Below are 19247 nucleotides of genomic sequence, written 5' to 3'. Positions count from 1 at the left end.
CAGTTCTTATAAAATATATATTTTCTGTCGGTGTAAAATAGGCAGACAGAAAATAACCAAGGAGATTAGGGCGAAGAAAAAAATAGAGCTTAAAACAATAAGATGAAGAAGATGTACATAAAACACAGACAATAAGGCCATGTGAACTTGCTGCAGACTAGGCTCTGATCTAGCAGGCAGTACACAAGGAAACATGGAGAGCTATACAATTCATTATATCTGAAGACTTTCCCAAACCAGTTGTTCAGGAAAAGCACATCAACTTGTTAATAAGACATAAAAGAAATTTGTCCCATGGGTCTTCATAAAGGATCACTGCATCAAATGCTGAGCCCACTGCACTGAACCTGGACTCCCTGCGCTGGGAGTGCAGAGCCCTACCCACTGGACCACCAGGGAAGTGCCGGCACAGCTTTTTGTTTTAAAATTAATTTATTTTAATGGGACGCTAATTACTTTACAATATTGTGATGGCACTTGTCATACATCGACATGACTCAGCTATGGGTAAATATGTGTCCCCCCATCTTAAAACCCACGCCCACCTACTTCCCCACTCCATTCCTCTGGGTTGCCCCAGAGTACCTTTGGGTGCCCTGCTTTATGCTTCAGACTTGCACTGGTCATCTGTTTTACATATGGTAATACATGTTTCAATGCTATTCTCTCAAATTATCCCACCCTCACCTTCTTCCACAGAGTTCAAGTCTGTGTTTTACATCTGTGTCTCTTTTGCTGCCTTGCATATAGGATCGTCGTTCACTTTAGTACAGTTGCTCAGTGTGTCTGACGCTTTGAGACCCATGGACCGCAGCACGCCAGGCCTCCCTGTCCATAGCCAACTCCCACAGTTTCCTCAAACTCATGTCCATTGAGTTGCTGATGCCATCCAACCATCTCATCCTCTGTTGTCCCCTTCTCCTCCCCCTTCAATCTTTCCCAGCATCAAGGTCTTTTCAAATGAGTGAGTCAGTTCTTTGCATCAGGTGGCCAAAGTATTGGAGTTTCAGCTACAGCATCAGTCCTTCCAATGAATAGTCAGGACTGATTTCCTTTAGGATTGAATGGTTTGATCTCTGTGCAGTCCAAGGGAATCTCAAAAGTCTTCTCCAGCATCACAGTTCAAAAGCATCAATTCGTCGGCACTCTCTTCTTCAGCTTTCTTTACAGTCTAATTCTCTTATCCGTACATGACTACTGGAAAAACCACAGCTTTGACTAGATGGACCTTTTTTGCGAAGTAATGTCTCTGCTTTTTAATATGCTGTCTAGGTTTGCCATAGCTTTTCTTTCAAGGAGCAAGTGTCTTTTAATTTCATGGCTGCAGCCACCATCTGCAGTGATTTTGGAGCCCAGAAAAATAAAGTCTGTCATTGTTTCCCCATCTATTTGCCATGAAGTTATGGGACTAGATGCCATGATCTTCGTTTTTTGAATGTTGAGTTTTAAGCCAACTTTTTCACTCTCTTCTTTCACTTTCATCAAGAGACTCTTCAGTTTCTCTTCGCTTTCTGCCATGAGGGTGGTATCACCTGCGTATGTGAGGTTTATTGGTATTTCTCCCGGCAATCTTGATTCCAGCTTGTGCTTCATCCAGTTTATCATTTCTCATGATGTACTCTGCATATAAGCTAAATAAACAGTTTGACAATATACAGCCTTGACATACTCCTTTCCAAATTAGGAACCAGTCTATTGTTCCATGTCCAGTTCTAACTGTTGCTTCTTGACCTGCATACAGATTTCTCAGGAGGCAGATCAGGTGGTCTGGTATTCCCATCTCTTGAAGAATTTTCCACAGTTTGTTGTGATCCACACAGTCAAAGGCTGTGGCATAGTTGATAAAGCAGAAATAGATGTTTCTCTGAAATTCTCTTGCTTTTTTGATGATCCAGTGGATGTTGGCAATTTGATCTCTGGTTCCTCTGCCTTTTCTAAATCCAGTTTGAACATCTGGAAGCTCACAGTTCTCATACTGTTGGAGCCTGGCTTGGGAGAATTTTGAGCATTACTTTACTAGCATGTGAGATGAGTGCAATCGTGCAGTAGTTTGAACATTCTCTGGCATTGCCTTTCTTTGGGATTGGAATGAAAACTGACCGTTTCCAGTCCTGTGGCCACTGCTGAGTTTTCCAAATTTGCTGGCATATTGAGTGCAGCACTTTCACAGCATTATCTTTCAGGATTTGAAATAGTTCAACTGGAATTCCATCACCTCCACTAGCTTTGTTCATAGTGATGCTTCCTAAGGCCCACTTGACTTCACATTCCTGGATGTCTGGCTCTAGGTGAGTGATCACACCATCGTTATTATCTGGGTCATGAAGATCTTTTTTGTATAGTTCTTCTGTGTATTCTTGCCACTTCTTGTTAATATCCTCTGCTTCTGTTAGGTCCATACCATTTCTGTCCTTTATTGTGCCCATCTTTGCATGAAACATTCCCTTGGTATCTCTAATTTTCTTGAAGAGATCTCCAGTCTTTCCCATTCTATTGTTTTCCTCTATTTCGTTGCATTGATCTCTGAGGAAGGCTTTCTTATCTCTCCTTGCTATTCTTTGGAACTCTGCATTCAAATGGGTATATGTTTCCTTTTTCCTTTTGCCTTTCACTTCTCTTCTTTTCATAGCTATTTGTAAGGCCCCCTCAGACAACCATTTGGCCTTTTTGCATTTCTTTTCCTCACTACGGTCTTGATCACTGCCTCCTATACAATGAACCTCCATCCATTGTTCTTCAGGCACTCTGTCTATCGGATCTAATCCCTTGAATTTATTTCTCACTTCCACTGTATAGTCATAAGGGATTTTATTTAGGTCATAACTGAATGGTCTAGTGGTTTTTCCTACTTTCTTCAATTTAAATCTTAATCTGGCAATAAGGAGTTCATGATCTGAGCCAGTCAGCTCCCGGTCTTTTTTTTTTTTTGCTGACTTTATGGAGCTTCTCCATCTTTGGCTGCAAATAATATAATCAATCTGATTTCAGTATTGACCATCTGGTGATGTCCATGTGTAAGGTCTTCACTTGTGTTGTTGGAAGAGGGTGCTTACTGTGACAAGTGTGTTCTCTCGGCAAAACTTTGTTAGCCTTTGCCCTGCCTCATTCTGTATTCCAAGGCTAAATTTGCCCTGGTATTTCTTGACTTCCTACTTTTGCATTCCAGTCCCCTATAATGAAAAGGACATCTTTTTTGGGTGTTAGTTCTAGAAGGTCTTGTAGGTCTTCATAGAACCATTCAACTTGAGCTTCTTCAGCATTACTCATTGGGGCATAGACTTGGATTACTGTGATATTGAGTGGTTTGCCTTGGAAATGAACAGAGATCATTCTGTCATTTTTGGGATTGCATCCAAGTACTGCATTTCAGACTCTTTTGTTGACTCTGATGGCTACTCCATTTCTTCTAAGGGTTTCTTGCCCACAGTAGTAGATATAATGGTCATCTGAGTTCAATTCACCCATCCCAGTCCATTTGAGTTCACTGATTCCTAAAATGTCGATGTTCACTCTTGTCATCTCCTGTTTGACCACTTCCAATTTGCCTTGAAATTAAAAGATGCTTACTCCTTGGATGGAAAGTTATGATCAATCTAGATAGCATATTAAAAAGCAGAGACATTACTTTGCCAACAAAGGTCCATCTAGTCAAGGCTATGGTTTTTCCAGTGGTCATGTATGGATGTGAGAGTTGGACTATAAAGAAAGCTGAGTGGTGAAGAACTGATGCTTTTGAACTGTGGTGTTGGAGAAGACTCTTGAGAGTCCCTTGGACTGAAAGGAGATCCAACCAGTCCATCCTAAAGGAGATCAGTCCTGAGTGTTCATTGGAAGGACTGATGTTGAAGCTGAAACTCCAATACTTTGGCCACCTGATGCAAAGAGCTGACTCATTTGAAAAGACCCTGATGCCGGGAAAGATTGAGGGCAGGAGGAGAAGGGGACGATAGAGGATGAGATGGTTGGATGGCATCACCGACTCAATAGACACGAGTTTGAGCTAGTTTCAGCAGTTGGTGATGGACAGGGAAGTCTGGCATGCTGCAGTCCATGGGGTCGCAAAGAGTCAGACACAACTGAGCGACTGAACTGAACTGAACCATTTTCATATGAGGACATTTTGTAGGTAAGAGCTCTGATGTAAGAGTTTAAAATGTGACTTTATCAACCAAGGGGCTTCCCAGGTGGCGCTAGGGGTAAAGAACTTGCCTGCCAATGCAGGCGATATAAGGGACATAGGTTTGATTTCTGGGTCAGGAAGATCCCCTGGAGGAGGACATGGCAATCCACTCCAGTATTCTTGCCTGGAGAATCGCATGGACAAAGGAGCCTGATGGGCTACAGTCCACGGCGTTGCAAAGAGTTGGACATGACTGAAGCGATTTGTCACAGCACAGCACAGTGCATATCAACCAAATGAAGAATTTGGCTGAGAGTATGAATGTAGGGAAGAGACCTCTTTTCAGTGGTCAGGTTTTCACTCCTGGCAACAACAGCTAAAGGGACAGAGCTATGTATTTTTGCTCAAAGAGGCAGGAAACATCTGGATAAATGAATTAGCACAAAGTTTGATCCAGAAATGAAAAGCAGAAGCTGTGGGACACAGGGGCCTGTGATTACAATTGCCAGAAGCAAAGGGGTTCCTTCCTTTCCAGCCTGATTAAGAACCCAAATAAGTCAGCACTGGGTTCTATATTCAGCATCTACCACCACCCAGGCATGGTGCTGGGTGCCTTATTATTTAATGTCATATTTTAAATTCTTGCATCAGAGGTCTTACTTACAAAATGTCCACACATGAAAATGGCAGCATTTACTAGATTTTTTAGGCCATTGTTTTTCATATGGAGGAGACCATCTGACATTAATTAATCCTCATTTACTCCTCACAATCACCCTTTAACATAGGTGTTGTGAGAAGCCCAAGGCAATTCTGCTGAGTCATCAAGATTATTTACTCACCCTTATTTCTGCAGCCAACACTATGGCAAGGAGAGCAGCAGCTAAAATATAAAATAAAATACCTGGCCCTGGCCCTGGCCCACAGTAAATTTGTAATAAAAATAATTCCTTTGTTGAATAACATAAATTTGTCCCAGAAAATAGATATATTTCATTCAACCGTTACTATTCAACTTTGGAACTTGTTCCTGGCAAGTCAGAATTTAAAAGAACTCAAAATACATCTATATTTTATGCATTGGATTAAACAGGGGGAAGGTTTTTTTTTTTGGCAAGGAGAGAGAAGTAAATGACATCTCAGTGTTCCACAAAACAAACTTTCTTAAAAACTTTTTTAAGCTTCTGTGATTAAATTAAACCAAAAACTGAGTGTACACAAAAGGGAAAGAATGTAAATATCAGAAGGGCATTTTTTTAGTTGTTTTAATTATGAACTCGACAGAGGATGAGATGGCTGGATGGCGTCACTGACTCGATGGACGTGAATCTGAGTGAACTCCGGGAGCTGGTGATGGACAGGGAGGCCTGGTGTGCTATGATTCATGGGGTCGCAAAGAGTTGGACACGACTGAGCGACTGAACTGAACTGAACTGAATTATGAACTCACCCACAACTTCCATTTCTTTCCTTCACAAAACCAAATTAATATTGGATGTCAAGTAGATAAATTAAGAAGTAAAGGTCTGAATTTATCTCTCCCTACAACACGTGACTGTAAGTATCTTGTAATAAAGTTCTATGAAGCTGATGCAAAGAATCTCAAAATCACTAGATCTGAGTTAATAGTACTTGAGTTGTTAGTAAACTCTAAACAGAATCAGATGAAGAATATGTTGAGAGGTTGGCACCCTGGATAGGAAGTGAAGAGATCAAAGAAATAGTCCTAGCTGATAACCACCACATGATTGGGGTGAGTTAACTCTTCTTTTCATGGACCTGTTCCTGAATCAGAAAGTTGAAAAATCCAACGTCTGCTCTTCCATAACTCAGTGGGATTATATAAGACTGTCAGGATACATTACTAGATGTAAAGGAAGTTAAAGTCTTGGTGAGAAAGAAAACATAGAGTGTATGTTCTGAGGACACATGGGGAAGAAAAGTTCTTTGCACTGGTGTTAAAAAATCTCTAAAATTCTATAAACTCATTCATCTTATTTGCAAACCAGTTTGGAGTGAAATAGAGTAGATTGCTATTTACTCACATTTTAATCATTTTTTTCTCATAACTTCCTCTTTGTATGTTACTTACACTCAGAATAATAGCTGGGAGTTTCCTGCCCTGAGTACAGGTTTCAGGATATTCTTTTGATTCAGGAAAATGGATGTAATATGGTTAGCTGACATGTGTTCAAAGATAAAAAGAACAGAAAGATATTCCAAACGATTAAACAAGTTGCTTTCTTGACTTTCCTTAGCCAAAGAAGGAAACAGTTATCAAGAAAACAATCCCCTCTGCCCCACGCCACATGGTTCATGAATACCCTCTTAAATCATGTATCAGTAGTAAGCAGAGAGTGTTTTGGAGTCCCAGGGGACAGTAACAGCATCGTTGCCCAGATCTCAGCAAACCTAGTGTAGCCGTTTCTGAGATGCTGGCCAGAGAAAACCCAGGAGGGAGGGAAATAAAAAATTACAGGAATTTTTTTTGGCCCTAATTAATTGATTTCTGACAAGGAAAGAAATAAAAGGGTCATTTCATCTATCCAGACCTCAATAAACAGAATTTTAAATCCAGGTAAAAATGAAAGGGAAGAAAAGAGAAGGAAAGTATCTGAAATATAATTCTTTGAATACTTGATCCCCATATGAGAGGCAGAATAATAGCCTCCCAAAGATGCCTGTGTCCTAATCCCTGGAGACTGAGACTATGTTAAGTTACATGACAAATGAATTAAGATTGTTAATTGGCTGAATTTGAGATATGGAGGTTATCATAGATTAACCGGTTAGGCCCAGTGTAATCACAAGAGTCCTTAAAAGTGGAAGAAGTATAGATGATCTTGTTTGCAAAGCAGATAGAGACACAGACGTAGAAAATAAATGTATGGACAGCAAGGGGAAAGTGGGGGAGGAATTGGGAGATTGTGATTGACACATATACACTGTTGATACTATTTATAAGATAGATAACTAATGAGAACCTACTGTACAGCTCAGGGAACTCTACTCAATGCCCTGTAGTAACCTAAAAAGGAAGGAAACACCACAAAGGGGATATATGTGTATGTATGGGCTTCCTGGGTGGTTCAGTGGTAAAGAATCCTGCCAAGCAGGAGACACCGGTTCGATCTCTGGGTCAAGAAGATCCCCTGGAAAAGGAAATGGCAACCCACTCCAGTATTCTTACCTGGGAAATCCCATTAACAGAGGAGCCTGGTGGGCTACAGTCCATGAGGTTGCAAAAGAGTCAGACACGACTTAGCAACTAACCAACATGTATACATATAGCTAATTTCACTTTGCTATACAGCAGAAACTAACACACATTGTGAAACAATTATACTCCAATAGGGAAGAGAAATAGAAGAGATGGTCTGAGTGATGTGAAGTGAGAAGAACTCAACCTACTGTTTCTGGTATTAAAGATGGAGAAAGATACCATGAGTGGAAGAATGTGGGTGGCCCTTGTAAACTGGAAAAGGCAGTGAAATATTCTCTCCAAAAGCCTCCAGAAAGGAAGGCAGACACCTTGATTTTAGCCTGGTGAGACTATGTTCTACTTCTGACCTATAGAACTATAAGATACTAAATTTGTGCTATTCTAAGCTGCCATGCTTGTGGTAATTTGTTATGACAATGACAGCAAATAAATCTGAGTCAAAATTTAGAGTACTTCACAGCAAAACCAGCTGTATATTAATTATGCCCCAGCTCCAGTGAGATCACACAGTCTTAGAGGACGGTTTGCCTAGCATGCCTGGGTCTGGCCTGCTTGGGATTAACTCTAATGCTAGAGTTGAGATGACCCAGTCCCCAGCACTCCCTCTTTTGGTATTTTTCTTTAAGCACATGGATTAAGGAATATACAATATATGCTCATTGGACCTCATCTTGGATCTGTGATGTAAAATGAAGTTAGATGTTCACTCAGGATCCATTTTCAAAGTAATTTTCACAGAGAAAATAAAGCTAAAGAAGGAAAATCTCTTGATATTTTAATAGTGCCATGAGTGAGAAAATAAATAACTCCTTTAGCACTTTCTCCTGCCCAATATGCTCTGATCCTTGAGTTCCTGCTTTTTCCAGAGTGTGGATCAGTTTCAACATTTGGGACTTCAAGAACCACAACCCAAGATTCCTAAAAATGCAGAGGTGCTGCTTGGAATCCCATAGCACATGTGTGCTGACCAATTTAGGTCACTTTGCCCAGAGTCAAATTCCTTCCCCACAGATCAGTTCTCTAACTTTGCCACAGTACCTCCTACCTTTGTAGGATTGTGTCTGCCTTTGGTTAAAATGTCCCAATACTTGCTACAGAACATACCGGACATCCAGTGACTGCTGCCAGGTCCATGGCCAACTCACAGGACTTGATCAAATCCTCCATCATGGCCAAAGCCTGTTGTAGGTCGGCTAAGAAGGCTGAGTCTTTGGTCCTCTTTGGCCCGCTCTGTGGAAACAAAATGCCTTGTTGGAAATCAAAAGGTAAACCATCTACCAAGTAAAGAAAGAAAACAGGACAGAGATAAGGAGCTGTGGATCCAGCCAGCAGGAAGTGACTGAGAAGGTAGGTATATCAACCTGTTTCCTTGCTTCCAAAGGTGGCTAAGGATATTTGCTGGTTTAACTATCTCTCTCTCTGTCTCTCTCTCTCTCACACACAAACACACACAAGCAAAATCACTGACTACATTTTCTGCACACTATATAACGAAGAATGAAGTTCATAAAATCATGGACATCATATTCTGGATATTTAAGAGATATCCTGAGCTTTTGTAAAGCATGAAAACTGCAGTCCTTTAAAAAGGTTGCTCTCCCATTTACTCCCCTATCCCTCAGGGCCAATTGAAAAGTAGAGCTTGAGTATCATATTCCCGTATTTAATGTGATAGTCTTTTCCTACAGATAAAACCATACTTAAAACCATTCCAGAGGAAGATATCTGTATAGAGGCAAAGAATAGGCTACCATGTGGAGGTTTACTAATGATTTACATGTAAACACCACAATGGCAGCATTTGCCACACTGAATCTCCCCATTTTCTGTCACCATTAAAGATGTCAAAGAGGTAAGCCAATGTGATCTGTACCTTCCAAACAGCATGAAGACTCAGAATTAAGGGGAAAAAGCTAATTTAAGAGACCAACGAACGTTCCAATGATTACTATTGTGACACTTAGGACATGTTAGGGATGGTTGTTTCAGTTTGAAAGTCTTTGCTTAGTATCTCTGTATTTTATTCCCCTGCTACCTAGCAGGGGACAGCATATTTATCTGTTTTCTGGTAAATAGAAACAGAAAGACTTTGCTTTTGTCCATTTTTAAAAACCACAACAATTTCCACAACAAAGACTAGAGGGCTCTTTGCTGCTCCCCACATAAAGCCCGCTTCTTCTTGTCCTCTCCTGTATGACATAAGCAAAGGTTTGTGTGTTTTTTTAATCTCTGCTTAAACACTGAAGATTAGCATCTTTGAATCAGAGATATGAATGACAGGGCTGATGAATGGAATGGAGCATGCTGCCTCCACTGAGCAACATGCCATGGATTCTTACTTTCTTACTCATGGTAAATACGCTCCAGGTCCTGGTGAAAAACAACAGACTCTCACCTGAATTTATCATGTCATTAACAAAGGATTAAAAGTCCTTACACCAGGCATCTCCCTCTTTACTAAACATTTGAAACTCAACTTACTTTCAGAGACTCGATGGCTCCTAGTCTCTCTCCTTCCCACTAACCCTCCTCCCACATGCATGCTGTGGGGCTAGTTTTGTGTGAGGTAGGACTCTTCCAGTTCCAGTCCAGTTGCTCAGTCATGTCTGACTCGTGACCGCACGAATCGCAGCATGCCAGGCCTCCCTGTCCATCACCATCTCCCGGAATTTACTCAAACTTACGTCCATCGAGTTGGTGATGCCATACAGCCATCTCATCCTCTGTCGTCCCCTTCTCCTCCTGCCCCCAATCCCTCCCAGCATCAGAGTCTTTTCCAATGAGTCAACTCTTCACATGAGGTGGCCAAAGTATTGGAGTTTCAGCTTCAACATCAGTCCTTTCAATGAACACCCAGGACTGATCTCCTTTAGAATGGACTGGTTGGATCTCCTTGCAGTCCAAGGGACTCTCATGAGTCTTCTCGAACACTACAGTTCAAAAGCATCAAATCTTCGGTGCTCAGCTTTCTTCACAGTCCAACTCTCACATCCATACATGACCACAGGAAAAACCATAGCCTTGACTAGACTGACCTTTGTTGGCAAAGTAGTGTCTCTGCTTTTCAATATGCTGTTTTAGGTTGGTTATAACTTTCCTTCTAAGGAAAGTTAATTTCATGGCTGCAATCACCATCTGCAGTGATTTTGGAGCCCAGAAAAATAAAGTCTGTCACTGTTTCCCCATCTATTTCCCATGAAGTGATGGGACCAGATGCCATGATCTTCGTTTTCTGAATGTTGAGCTTTAAGCCAACTTTTTCACTCTCCTCTTTCACTTTCATCAAGAGGCTTTTTAGTTCCTCTTCACTTTCTGCCATAAGGGTGGTGTCATCTGCATATGTGAGGTTATTGATATTTCTCCCAGCAATCTTGATTCCAGCTGTGCTTCTTCCAGCCGAGTACTTCTCATAACATACTCTGCATTAAGTTAAATACGCAGGGTGACAATATACGGCTTTGATGTACTCCTTTTCCTGTTTGGGACCAGTCTGTTGTTCCATGTCCAGTTCTTTTTTTTTTTTCACTTATGTACGGAATTTTTTTTAATGATACAAATGAACTTATTTACAAAACAGGAAAAGAGTCACAGACATAGAACATAAAATTAGCATTTCTTTTTTTTTTTTAAGTTTTATTTTTACTTTATTTTACTTTACAATACTGTATTGGTTTTGCCATACATTGACATGAATCCACCATGGGTGTACATGCGTTCCCATCCATGTCCAGTTCTAACTGTTGCTTCCTGACCTGCATATAGGTTTCTCAAGAGGCAGGTCAGGTGGTCTGGTATTCCCATCTATTTCAGAATTTTCTACAGTTTGTTGTGATCCACACAGTCAAAGGCTTTGGCATAGTCAATAAAGGACTCTTACAAACGTTACTAAACCTCTTTAAATTCTTACCGACATTACTGAAAGTGAAAGTGAAGTTGCTCAGTTCAGTTCAGTCGCTCAGTCGTGTCCGACTCTTTGCAACCCCATGAATCATAGCATGCCAGGCCTCCCTGTCCATCACCAACTCCCGGAGTTCACTCAGACTCACGTCCATCAAGTCAGTGTTTGCCATCCAGCCATCTCATTCTCTGTCGTCCCCTTCTTCTCCTGATCCCTCCCAGCATCAAAGTCTTTTCCAATGAGTCAACTCTTTGCATGAGGTGGCCAAAGTACTGGAGTTTCAGCTTTAGCATCATTCCTTCCAAAGAAATCCCAGGGTTGATCTCCTTCAGAATGGACTGGTTGGATATCCTTGCAGTCCAAGGGACTCTCAAGGTTCTTCTCCAACACCACAGTTCAAAAGCATCAACTCTTTGGCGCTCAGCCTTCTTCACAGTCCAACTCTCACACCCATACATGACTACTGGAAACACCATAGCCTTGACTAGACTGACCTTAGTTGGCAAAGTAATGTCTCTGCTTTTCAATATGCTATCTAGGTTGGTCATAACTTTTCTTCCAACGAGTAAGTGTCTTTTAATTTCATGACTGCAATCACCATCTGCAGTGATTTTGGAGTCCCCCAAAATAAGGTCTGCCACTGTTTCCACTGTTTCCCCATCTATTTCCCATGAAGTGATGGGACCGGATGCCATGATCTTCATTTTCTGAATGTTGAGCTTTAAGCCAACTTTTTCACTCTCTTCTTTCACTTTCATCAAGAGGCTTTTTAGTTCCTCTTCACTTTCTGCCATAAAGGTGGTGTCATCTGCATATCTGAGGTGATTGATATTTCTCCCGGCAATCTTGATTCCAGCTTGTGTTTCTTCCAGTCCAGCATTTCTCATGATGTACTCTGCATATAAGTTAAATAAGCAGGGTGACAATATACAGCCTTGATGTACTCCTTTTCCTATTTGGAACCAGTCTGTTGTTCCATGTCCAGTTCTAACTGTTGCTTCTTGACCTGCATTCAGATTTCTCAAGAGGCAGGTCAGGTGGTCTGGTATTCCCATCTCTTGAAGAATTTTCCACAGTTTATTGTGATCCACACAGTCAAAGGCTTTGTCATAGTCAATAAAGCAGAAATAGATGTTTTTCTGGAACTCTCTTGCTTTTTCCATGATCCAGTGGATGTTGGCAATTTGATCTCTGGTTCCTCTGCCCCTTCTAAAACCAGCTTGGACATCAGGAAGTTCACGGTTCATGTATTACTGAAGCCTGGCTTGGAGAATTTTGAGCATTACTTTGCTAGTGTGTTAGATGAGTACAATTGCGTGGTAGTTTGAGCATTCTTTGACATTGCCTTTTTTTGGGATTGGAATGAAAATTGACCTTTTCCAGTCCTGTGGCCACTGCTGAGTTTTCCAAATTTGCTGACATATTGAGTGCAGCACTTTCACAGCATCATCTTCCAGGATTTGAAATAGCTCAACTGGAATTCCATCACCTCCACTAGCTTTGTTCATAGTGATGTTTTCTAAGGCCCACTTGACTTCACATTCCAGGATGTCTGGCTCTAGATGAGTGATCACACCATTGTGATTATCCGGGTCATGAAGATCTTTTTTGTACAGTTCTTCTCTGTATTCTTGCCATCTCTTAATATCTTCTGCTTCTGTTAGGTCCATACCATTTCTGTCCTTTATCGAGCCCATCTTTGCATAGATAGAGTGCCTGATGAATTATGGAATGAGGTTCATGACATTGTACAGGAGACAGGGATCAAGTCCATCCCCATGGAAAAGAAATGCAAAAAAGCAAAATGGCTGTCTGGGGAAGCCTTACAAATAGCTGTGAAAAGAAGAGAAGCAAAGTCGCTCAGTAGTGTCCAATTCTTTGCGACCCCATGAACTGTAGCCCACCAGGCTCCTCCATCCATGGAATTTTCTAGGGAAGAGTACTGCAGTGGGTTGCCATTTCCTTCTCCAGGGGATCTTCCCAACCCAGGGATCGAACCTAGGTCTCCTGCATTATGGGCAGACGCTTTACTGAAACCCAGGCTAGCTCTACTTGCTCCAGGCTATAAACGTATTACCTATCCCTTGAGCTTCTTTTAATCTTAAGCCATCCCCACAACACCTTTTGAGCAGGGAGGGCATGGAAATGACCACTCCTTGAGACATATGCCTCATGTTTTTCTTTTTATATCTGAATTTCATCTTAGGGGAAAAATAAACAAACAAACAAAAAACCAGTGGCAAGCCACAAGTTTCTTCCCATACTGTGTGACCATCACTTCTTCCAAGAGAAACTTGGTTGTCTTAGAATTCACACACACACACACACACACACACAGACACACACACACACAGACACACACACACATTTGGAAGGGAATAAGGCATAATGTATATAGATTTACTAAGGAGTACAAAGAAGTAAATATAAATCATTCATAATCCTACCATGCAGGAAAACAACTGTAGGGTTTTGTTTTTTTATTCTATTTTATTTTTAATTGGAGGATAATTACTTTACAGTATTGTGATGGTTTCTGCTATCTATCAACATGAATCAGCCATAGGTATACATATGTCCCCTCCCTGTTGAACCTCCCTCACACCCCATCCCACCACTTTTGGCAGGAATCCAAATTGATACATCCACTATGGAGAACAGTATGGAGATTCCTTAAAAAATTAGGAATAAAACTACCATATGACCCAACAATCCCACTACTGGGCATATACCATTAAAAAAACCCATAATTGAAAAGGACACATGTACCCCAGTGTTCATTACAGCACTATTTACAACAGCCAGTACATGGAATTTTATTATATTTACTTCCAGGCTTTTACATATGCATTTCACACTTTCACTTACTTTTGTATTCCTGTGAAACATTTTTATGTAGAAGAAAGAAAGTATATTACCACTTTTGCTATTACAAATCCCCACTTTGAAATTGTCTTTAGTTTTTTTGTTTTTTCCTGACTATGAATTATGAGGTGAATATTATTTTAGAAAATTTACACAATAAAGATCATACACCAAGAAAACAAAATTACCATAAGTCCTTCCATGTATAGATAAATGCCATTAGCTTCCCTGGTAGCTCAGACCATAAAGAATATGCCTACATTGTGGGAGACCAGGGTTCGACTCCCAGTTCGGGAAGATGCCCTGGAGGAAGGAATGCAACCCACTCCAATATTCTTGCCTGGAGAATTCTATGGACAGAGGAGCCTGGAAGGCTATAGTCCATGGGGGTCGCAAACAGATACGACTGAGCAACTAACATTCACTTCATTAGTAAATAAAATAATATTTAATTTCCAGTACCTTAGCCGAGCCTCCTTCTAGATGACTTGGGTCCATCTCCAAATCCTCAGGTGACTCAAAATCCAGCAGCCCCTGCATTAACCCAAAAGCCTTATTGAAAATTAAAAAGTCAAATGCCAACTTAATCTATTGTGCAAACAATCTCCAGCCAATGCTAAACTGAGGATGTATATAAATTTGTCTGTTTGTCACAAGTAAGAGGGAAAAAGTAAATGGAATATTCAGCACAAAGTTCTTTCCACAAACATAGAATCACACTGGACACACTATTTTGTAGCTTGCTTTTTTTTCAGCAACTTATTATGAACATTTCCCCACAACAACATATATTTTTTAAACATCCTTTTAAATTGTGGCAGAGTATTGCATACTATGGGCTTCTCAGGTGGCGCTAGTGGTAAAGAATCCACCTGCCAATGCAAGAGATGCAAGAGACTCAGGTTTGACCCCTAGTTGGGAAGATCCCCTGGAGTAGGAAATGGCAACCTGTTTCAGTAATCTTGCCTGGCATGTTCATGGACAGAGGAGCCTGGTGGGCTACAGTTCTTGGAGTTGCAAAGAGTTGGACATGACAGAGCAACTGAGCACAAGCAGAAAGGATTGCATGCTATAGCTGAATCATAATTGATTAATTCCCCTCTACTGTTAAATATTTATGTTAAATAATTTTTACTACAATAAGTCTTTACACTTTTCTCAAGTATAAATACCTAGAAGTTGAATTGTTAATGTTAAGAGTTGTGATACATGTTTCCAAGTTCTTCAGAGAAGGACTATGTCTCTATCAGCCATATATGAAAAATTTTTTCACCATCCCATAGCCTACTTGGAGTATTACTATTTAATCAAAAAGTTTTGCCAGCCAAATCAACAGAGCAATCCCACCTCACTGCTGTTTTGAATTTGAATTTCTCAAATAATTAGTGAGGTAGAACTCTCAAAAAAAAGTTTGTTATTAGCGTTTATTCTTTTGTAAGCTGCCTAGTTCCTTTGTTTGTTTATTTTGTTTTTAATTTCAGCTTTATTGATGCATAATTGACATATAAAATTGTTAGGCATTTACAGTGTGTCTTTTATAAAGAGATTTATACACAGTTTTACTGAAAATTTTGAGAATAACAATGTCTATCACTTAACCATGAATCAGACAGAGACTTTTCATGACATAAAGGAGATAGAAATAACAAACTCTGAAAAGAAAGGAAAAAAAAACACTTCAGGCTAGTGCTTTGTGACAGTCAGAGGGAGGAAGCAGCTTATAGCCAACAGAGAAGCTAAGGTGGTAAGATGCTTTGAATGACTAAAATGAAGGAAGCTGAAAACATCCTTAGCCATGAATTTATGTCCTAAGTTGCTTTAGTTGTGTCCGACTCTCTGTGATGCTATGGATTGTAGCTCGCCAGACTCCTCTGTCCATGGGATTCCCCAGGCAAGAATACTGAAGTGGATTGCCATTTCCTTCTCCAGGGTACAGCGTGTCTTGTAGTGATTTGACATGTGTATATACTGTGAAAGGATTCCCCCACCTAGTTAAATGGCACATCTATCATTTCATTTCTCTTTTCAGTATGAACATTTAAATCCTACGCTCTTGTCACATTTCAATTATACAATACAGTCTTATCAACTATAGTCACTACGTTTTACATTAGAATTTCAGGCCTTATTCATCCTTTTATTTATTTTTTAATTGGAGGAAAACAGTGTTAGTTTCTGCTGTGAATCAGCCATAATTATATATATTTAACTATATAATTAATGAAATACAATAATATAATATCATTATATATGTGTGTGTGTATATATATATATATAAAATTAGTAAAGGGTACAAACTTTTATTTAGGAGATGAATAAGAACTGAGAAAGTAGCATTGACATTATCCTGTATAGAACAGATAGCTAGTGGGAAGCTGCTATATATTAAAAACACAGGTAGCCCAGACTGGTGCTCTGTGACCATATACTGTGGTATATTATAATAGCCGTCCATCCCCTCCCTCCCCTTCCTCTCATCCCACCCCTCCAGGTGGTCACAGAGTGCCAGTCTGGACTCCCTGTGTTATTAATATATAGCAGCCTCCCACTAGCTATCTGTTTCACACAGTATAGTGTATGTATGTCAGTGCTACTTTCTCAATTCCATATTCATCTCCTAAGTAAAGTTTATACCCTTCACCTATTAATTCTTTTCTTAAACAGTGGCCTATTTATGACATGAGTTGGATTACATAGGAAACCAGCACTACCACTTATTCTAGATCATCTTTCTTGCAATAAGCTAAACTTACTGTAAACAAATAATGTACCATTTTGCAAACCATATTTTTTTAAAACAAAACCCCAGCAAGGAAAATTCTCTACATTAAATTTGATAGTTTCCATACATCACTTAGCCTGTTTGACAGAAATAATGAGCTCATCTCTACTAATCTTCTAGATTTCTCATATATGTGTTAATATACAATATTTGTTTTTTCTTTCTGACTTTCTTCACTCTACACTCTAGGTTCATCCACATCTCTATAAATGACCCAGTTTTGTTCCTTGACATATATACACTACCATGTGTAAAATAGATAGCTAATGGGAATCTGCCATAAAGCACAGGTGGCTCAGCTCAGGGCCCTGTGATGACCTAGATGGGTGGGATGGGGGTGGGGTGGAGGAAGGTACAAGAGGGAGGGGACATATGTGTAGGTATAGCGGATTTACTTCATCGTATAGCAGAAATGAACACAACATTGTAAAATGATTGTACTTCAGTTAAAAAAATTAAGTAATAGCAAAAGCAAACAAACAAAAAATCATGAGCTCAATGAAAGTGAGTTCTATTTTCCTTAATGCATCTATCTTTAATGTATGCTGGGCTTCCCTGGTGGCTCAGCTAGTAAAGAATCTGCCTGCCAATACAGGAGGCACAAGAGATGTGGGTTTGATTCCTGGGTCAGGAAGATTCCCTGGAGAAGGAAATGGCAATCCACTCCAGTATCCTTGTCTGGAAAATTCCATGGACAGAGGAGCCTGGCTGGCTACAGTCCATGTGTTCACAGAGTCGGACACAACTGAGCACACATGCCTAATGTGTGCTGATAAATAATGTATTTGTATTATCTAATCAACTTGCTATGACATAGACATTACGTACATTATGTACTCTGTCATGACTTTTAATTTCATAACATCTCAGAAAAAGATATTAAGCATTTCATAGATACTTGTTTTTTGTTTTTTATTGTTAATTTCTTTTTTTAAAGAAATTATCATTTAATTAAAAAAAGAGCAAGAAATGTTCAAAAGAAAAAAAATTAAGTTAAAAAAAGAAAGACAATACAGAATTCCATTCATTTACTGCATTTATGTCAAAGTCTAGGCTTTCTGGGTAATATATAACTGTTTGGCAAGAAGCATGGATGAATGTGATTCCTTGTACATATGAACTGGAAGCTGAGTTATCTATCCTCCCACCCCCTATCACACACCAATAAATAATGAGAGTATAAATACACACATGAATCCCAACCTGGGAAATGGAAGCATAGGAAATTCACAGCTATCATTGATTCTGCAGCAATGATAAAGTTATCCCTTGCCTTGTAGATGATGGACTTTTAAAAGAAGGTTTTATGAGCATTTGAACAGACTGCATCGTCTCTGGTACATATACACATATATATTTAAAGTCATATGTCTGTGACCACCTAGAGGGTGGGATGGGATGCAAGGTGGGAGAGGTTCAAGAGAGAGGGGATATATGTATACCTCTGGCTGATTCATGTTGATGGATGGTAGAAACCAACACAGTACTGTAAAGCAATTATCTGCCAATTAAAACTAAATAAATTTTTAAAGTAAATTCATCTATCTATAATATCTGTTTCTATAACATTGTATCTATATGGGTATAATATACTTATATACAAAGAGAAAACACATAATTGTGAGTGAAACTTGCTATTCAAATTCTTTATATCTCTACTAATTTTAATTTTTTTCTTTTTTGGCTTCACTGAGCAACTTGCAGGATCTTAGTTCCCCAACCAGAAATTGAACCTGCACCCTAGGCAGTGAAAGTGCAGAATCCTAACCCCTGGACTGCCAGAGAATACTCTCTACTTCATTTTAAAACCTTTTTGTTATGTGAAATAAAGTAGACATTGAGAAAAATGCTTAAATCATATGTACATTTTAGCACAATAATAATTCAAGCTTCAGTACAATAGTCATGTAGACCAACAAATAACATTACTAGCATGTTGGAAGTTCAACTCCCCTATCACTTTGTTATCACAGCCCCTTCTATTATTGCCTAAGGTAATTACTTTCCAAATATAATGAGATTCACTTTCTTGTTTTCCTATGTAGCTTTGCCACCTAAACATGCATTCATATTATACATACTTTAAATCTGTTTTTGAATTTTATATGAATGGACTCATACTGTGAATGTTTCTAGTGTCTTAATCTTTTTACTAAATGTTGGAATATTTATTGAATACTGCTGCAGTCGATTTATTTCTATTTTTGGCTTAGAAGACCTTATCTCTTATTCTCGTCTGTTACATCTTTAAGTCTTACATTTTCAGGAAATATATGTAATTCTATGGCCTGCAGTTTTGCCAGAAATTAATCAACAATAATTATTCTGTATTAACTAAAGATATATTGATTTTTGTTGT

The 19247-nt window shown here is 39.5% G+C and overlaps 1 protein-coding gene across 1 annotated transcript in view; it reads right to left on the bottom strand.

Annotated features, from left to right (window-relative positions):
• Window positions 1-19247, bottom strand: part of MCF2L2 (MCF.2 cell line derived transforming sequence-like 2) — a 279399-nt gene that overhangs the window by 33126 nt on the left and 227026 nt on the right. The window contains exons 21-22 of the mRNA XM_068968757.1: window positions 14569-14640; window positions 8448-8573 (exon numbers count right to left, since the gene is read on the bottom strand). Of these exons, the coding sequence (XP_068824858.1) occupies window positions 8448-8573; window positions 14569-14640 (198 nt within the window). The remainder of the gene's footprint in view (window positions 1-8447; window positions 8574-14568; window positions 14641-19247) is intronic.

The sequence above is a fragment of the Capricornis sumatraensis genome, chromosome 1, assembly GCF_032405125.1.
Source record: "Capricornis sumatraensis isolate serow.1 chromosome 1, serow.2, whole genome shotgun sequence".
In the NCBI taxonomy this organism is placed as follows: Eukaryota; Metazoa; Chordata; class Mammalia; order Artiodactyla; family Bovidae; genus Capricornis; species Capricornis sumatraensis.
Note: the sequence above shows the minus strand (reverse complement) of the source record. Positions and strands in the feature narration are given on the sequence as shown.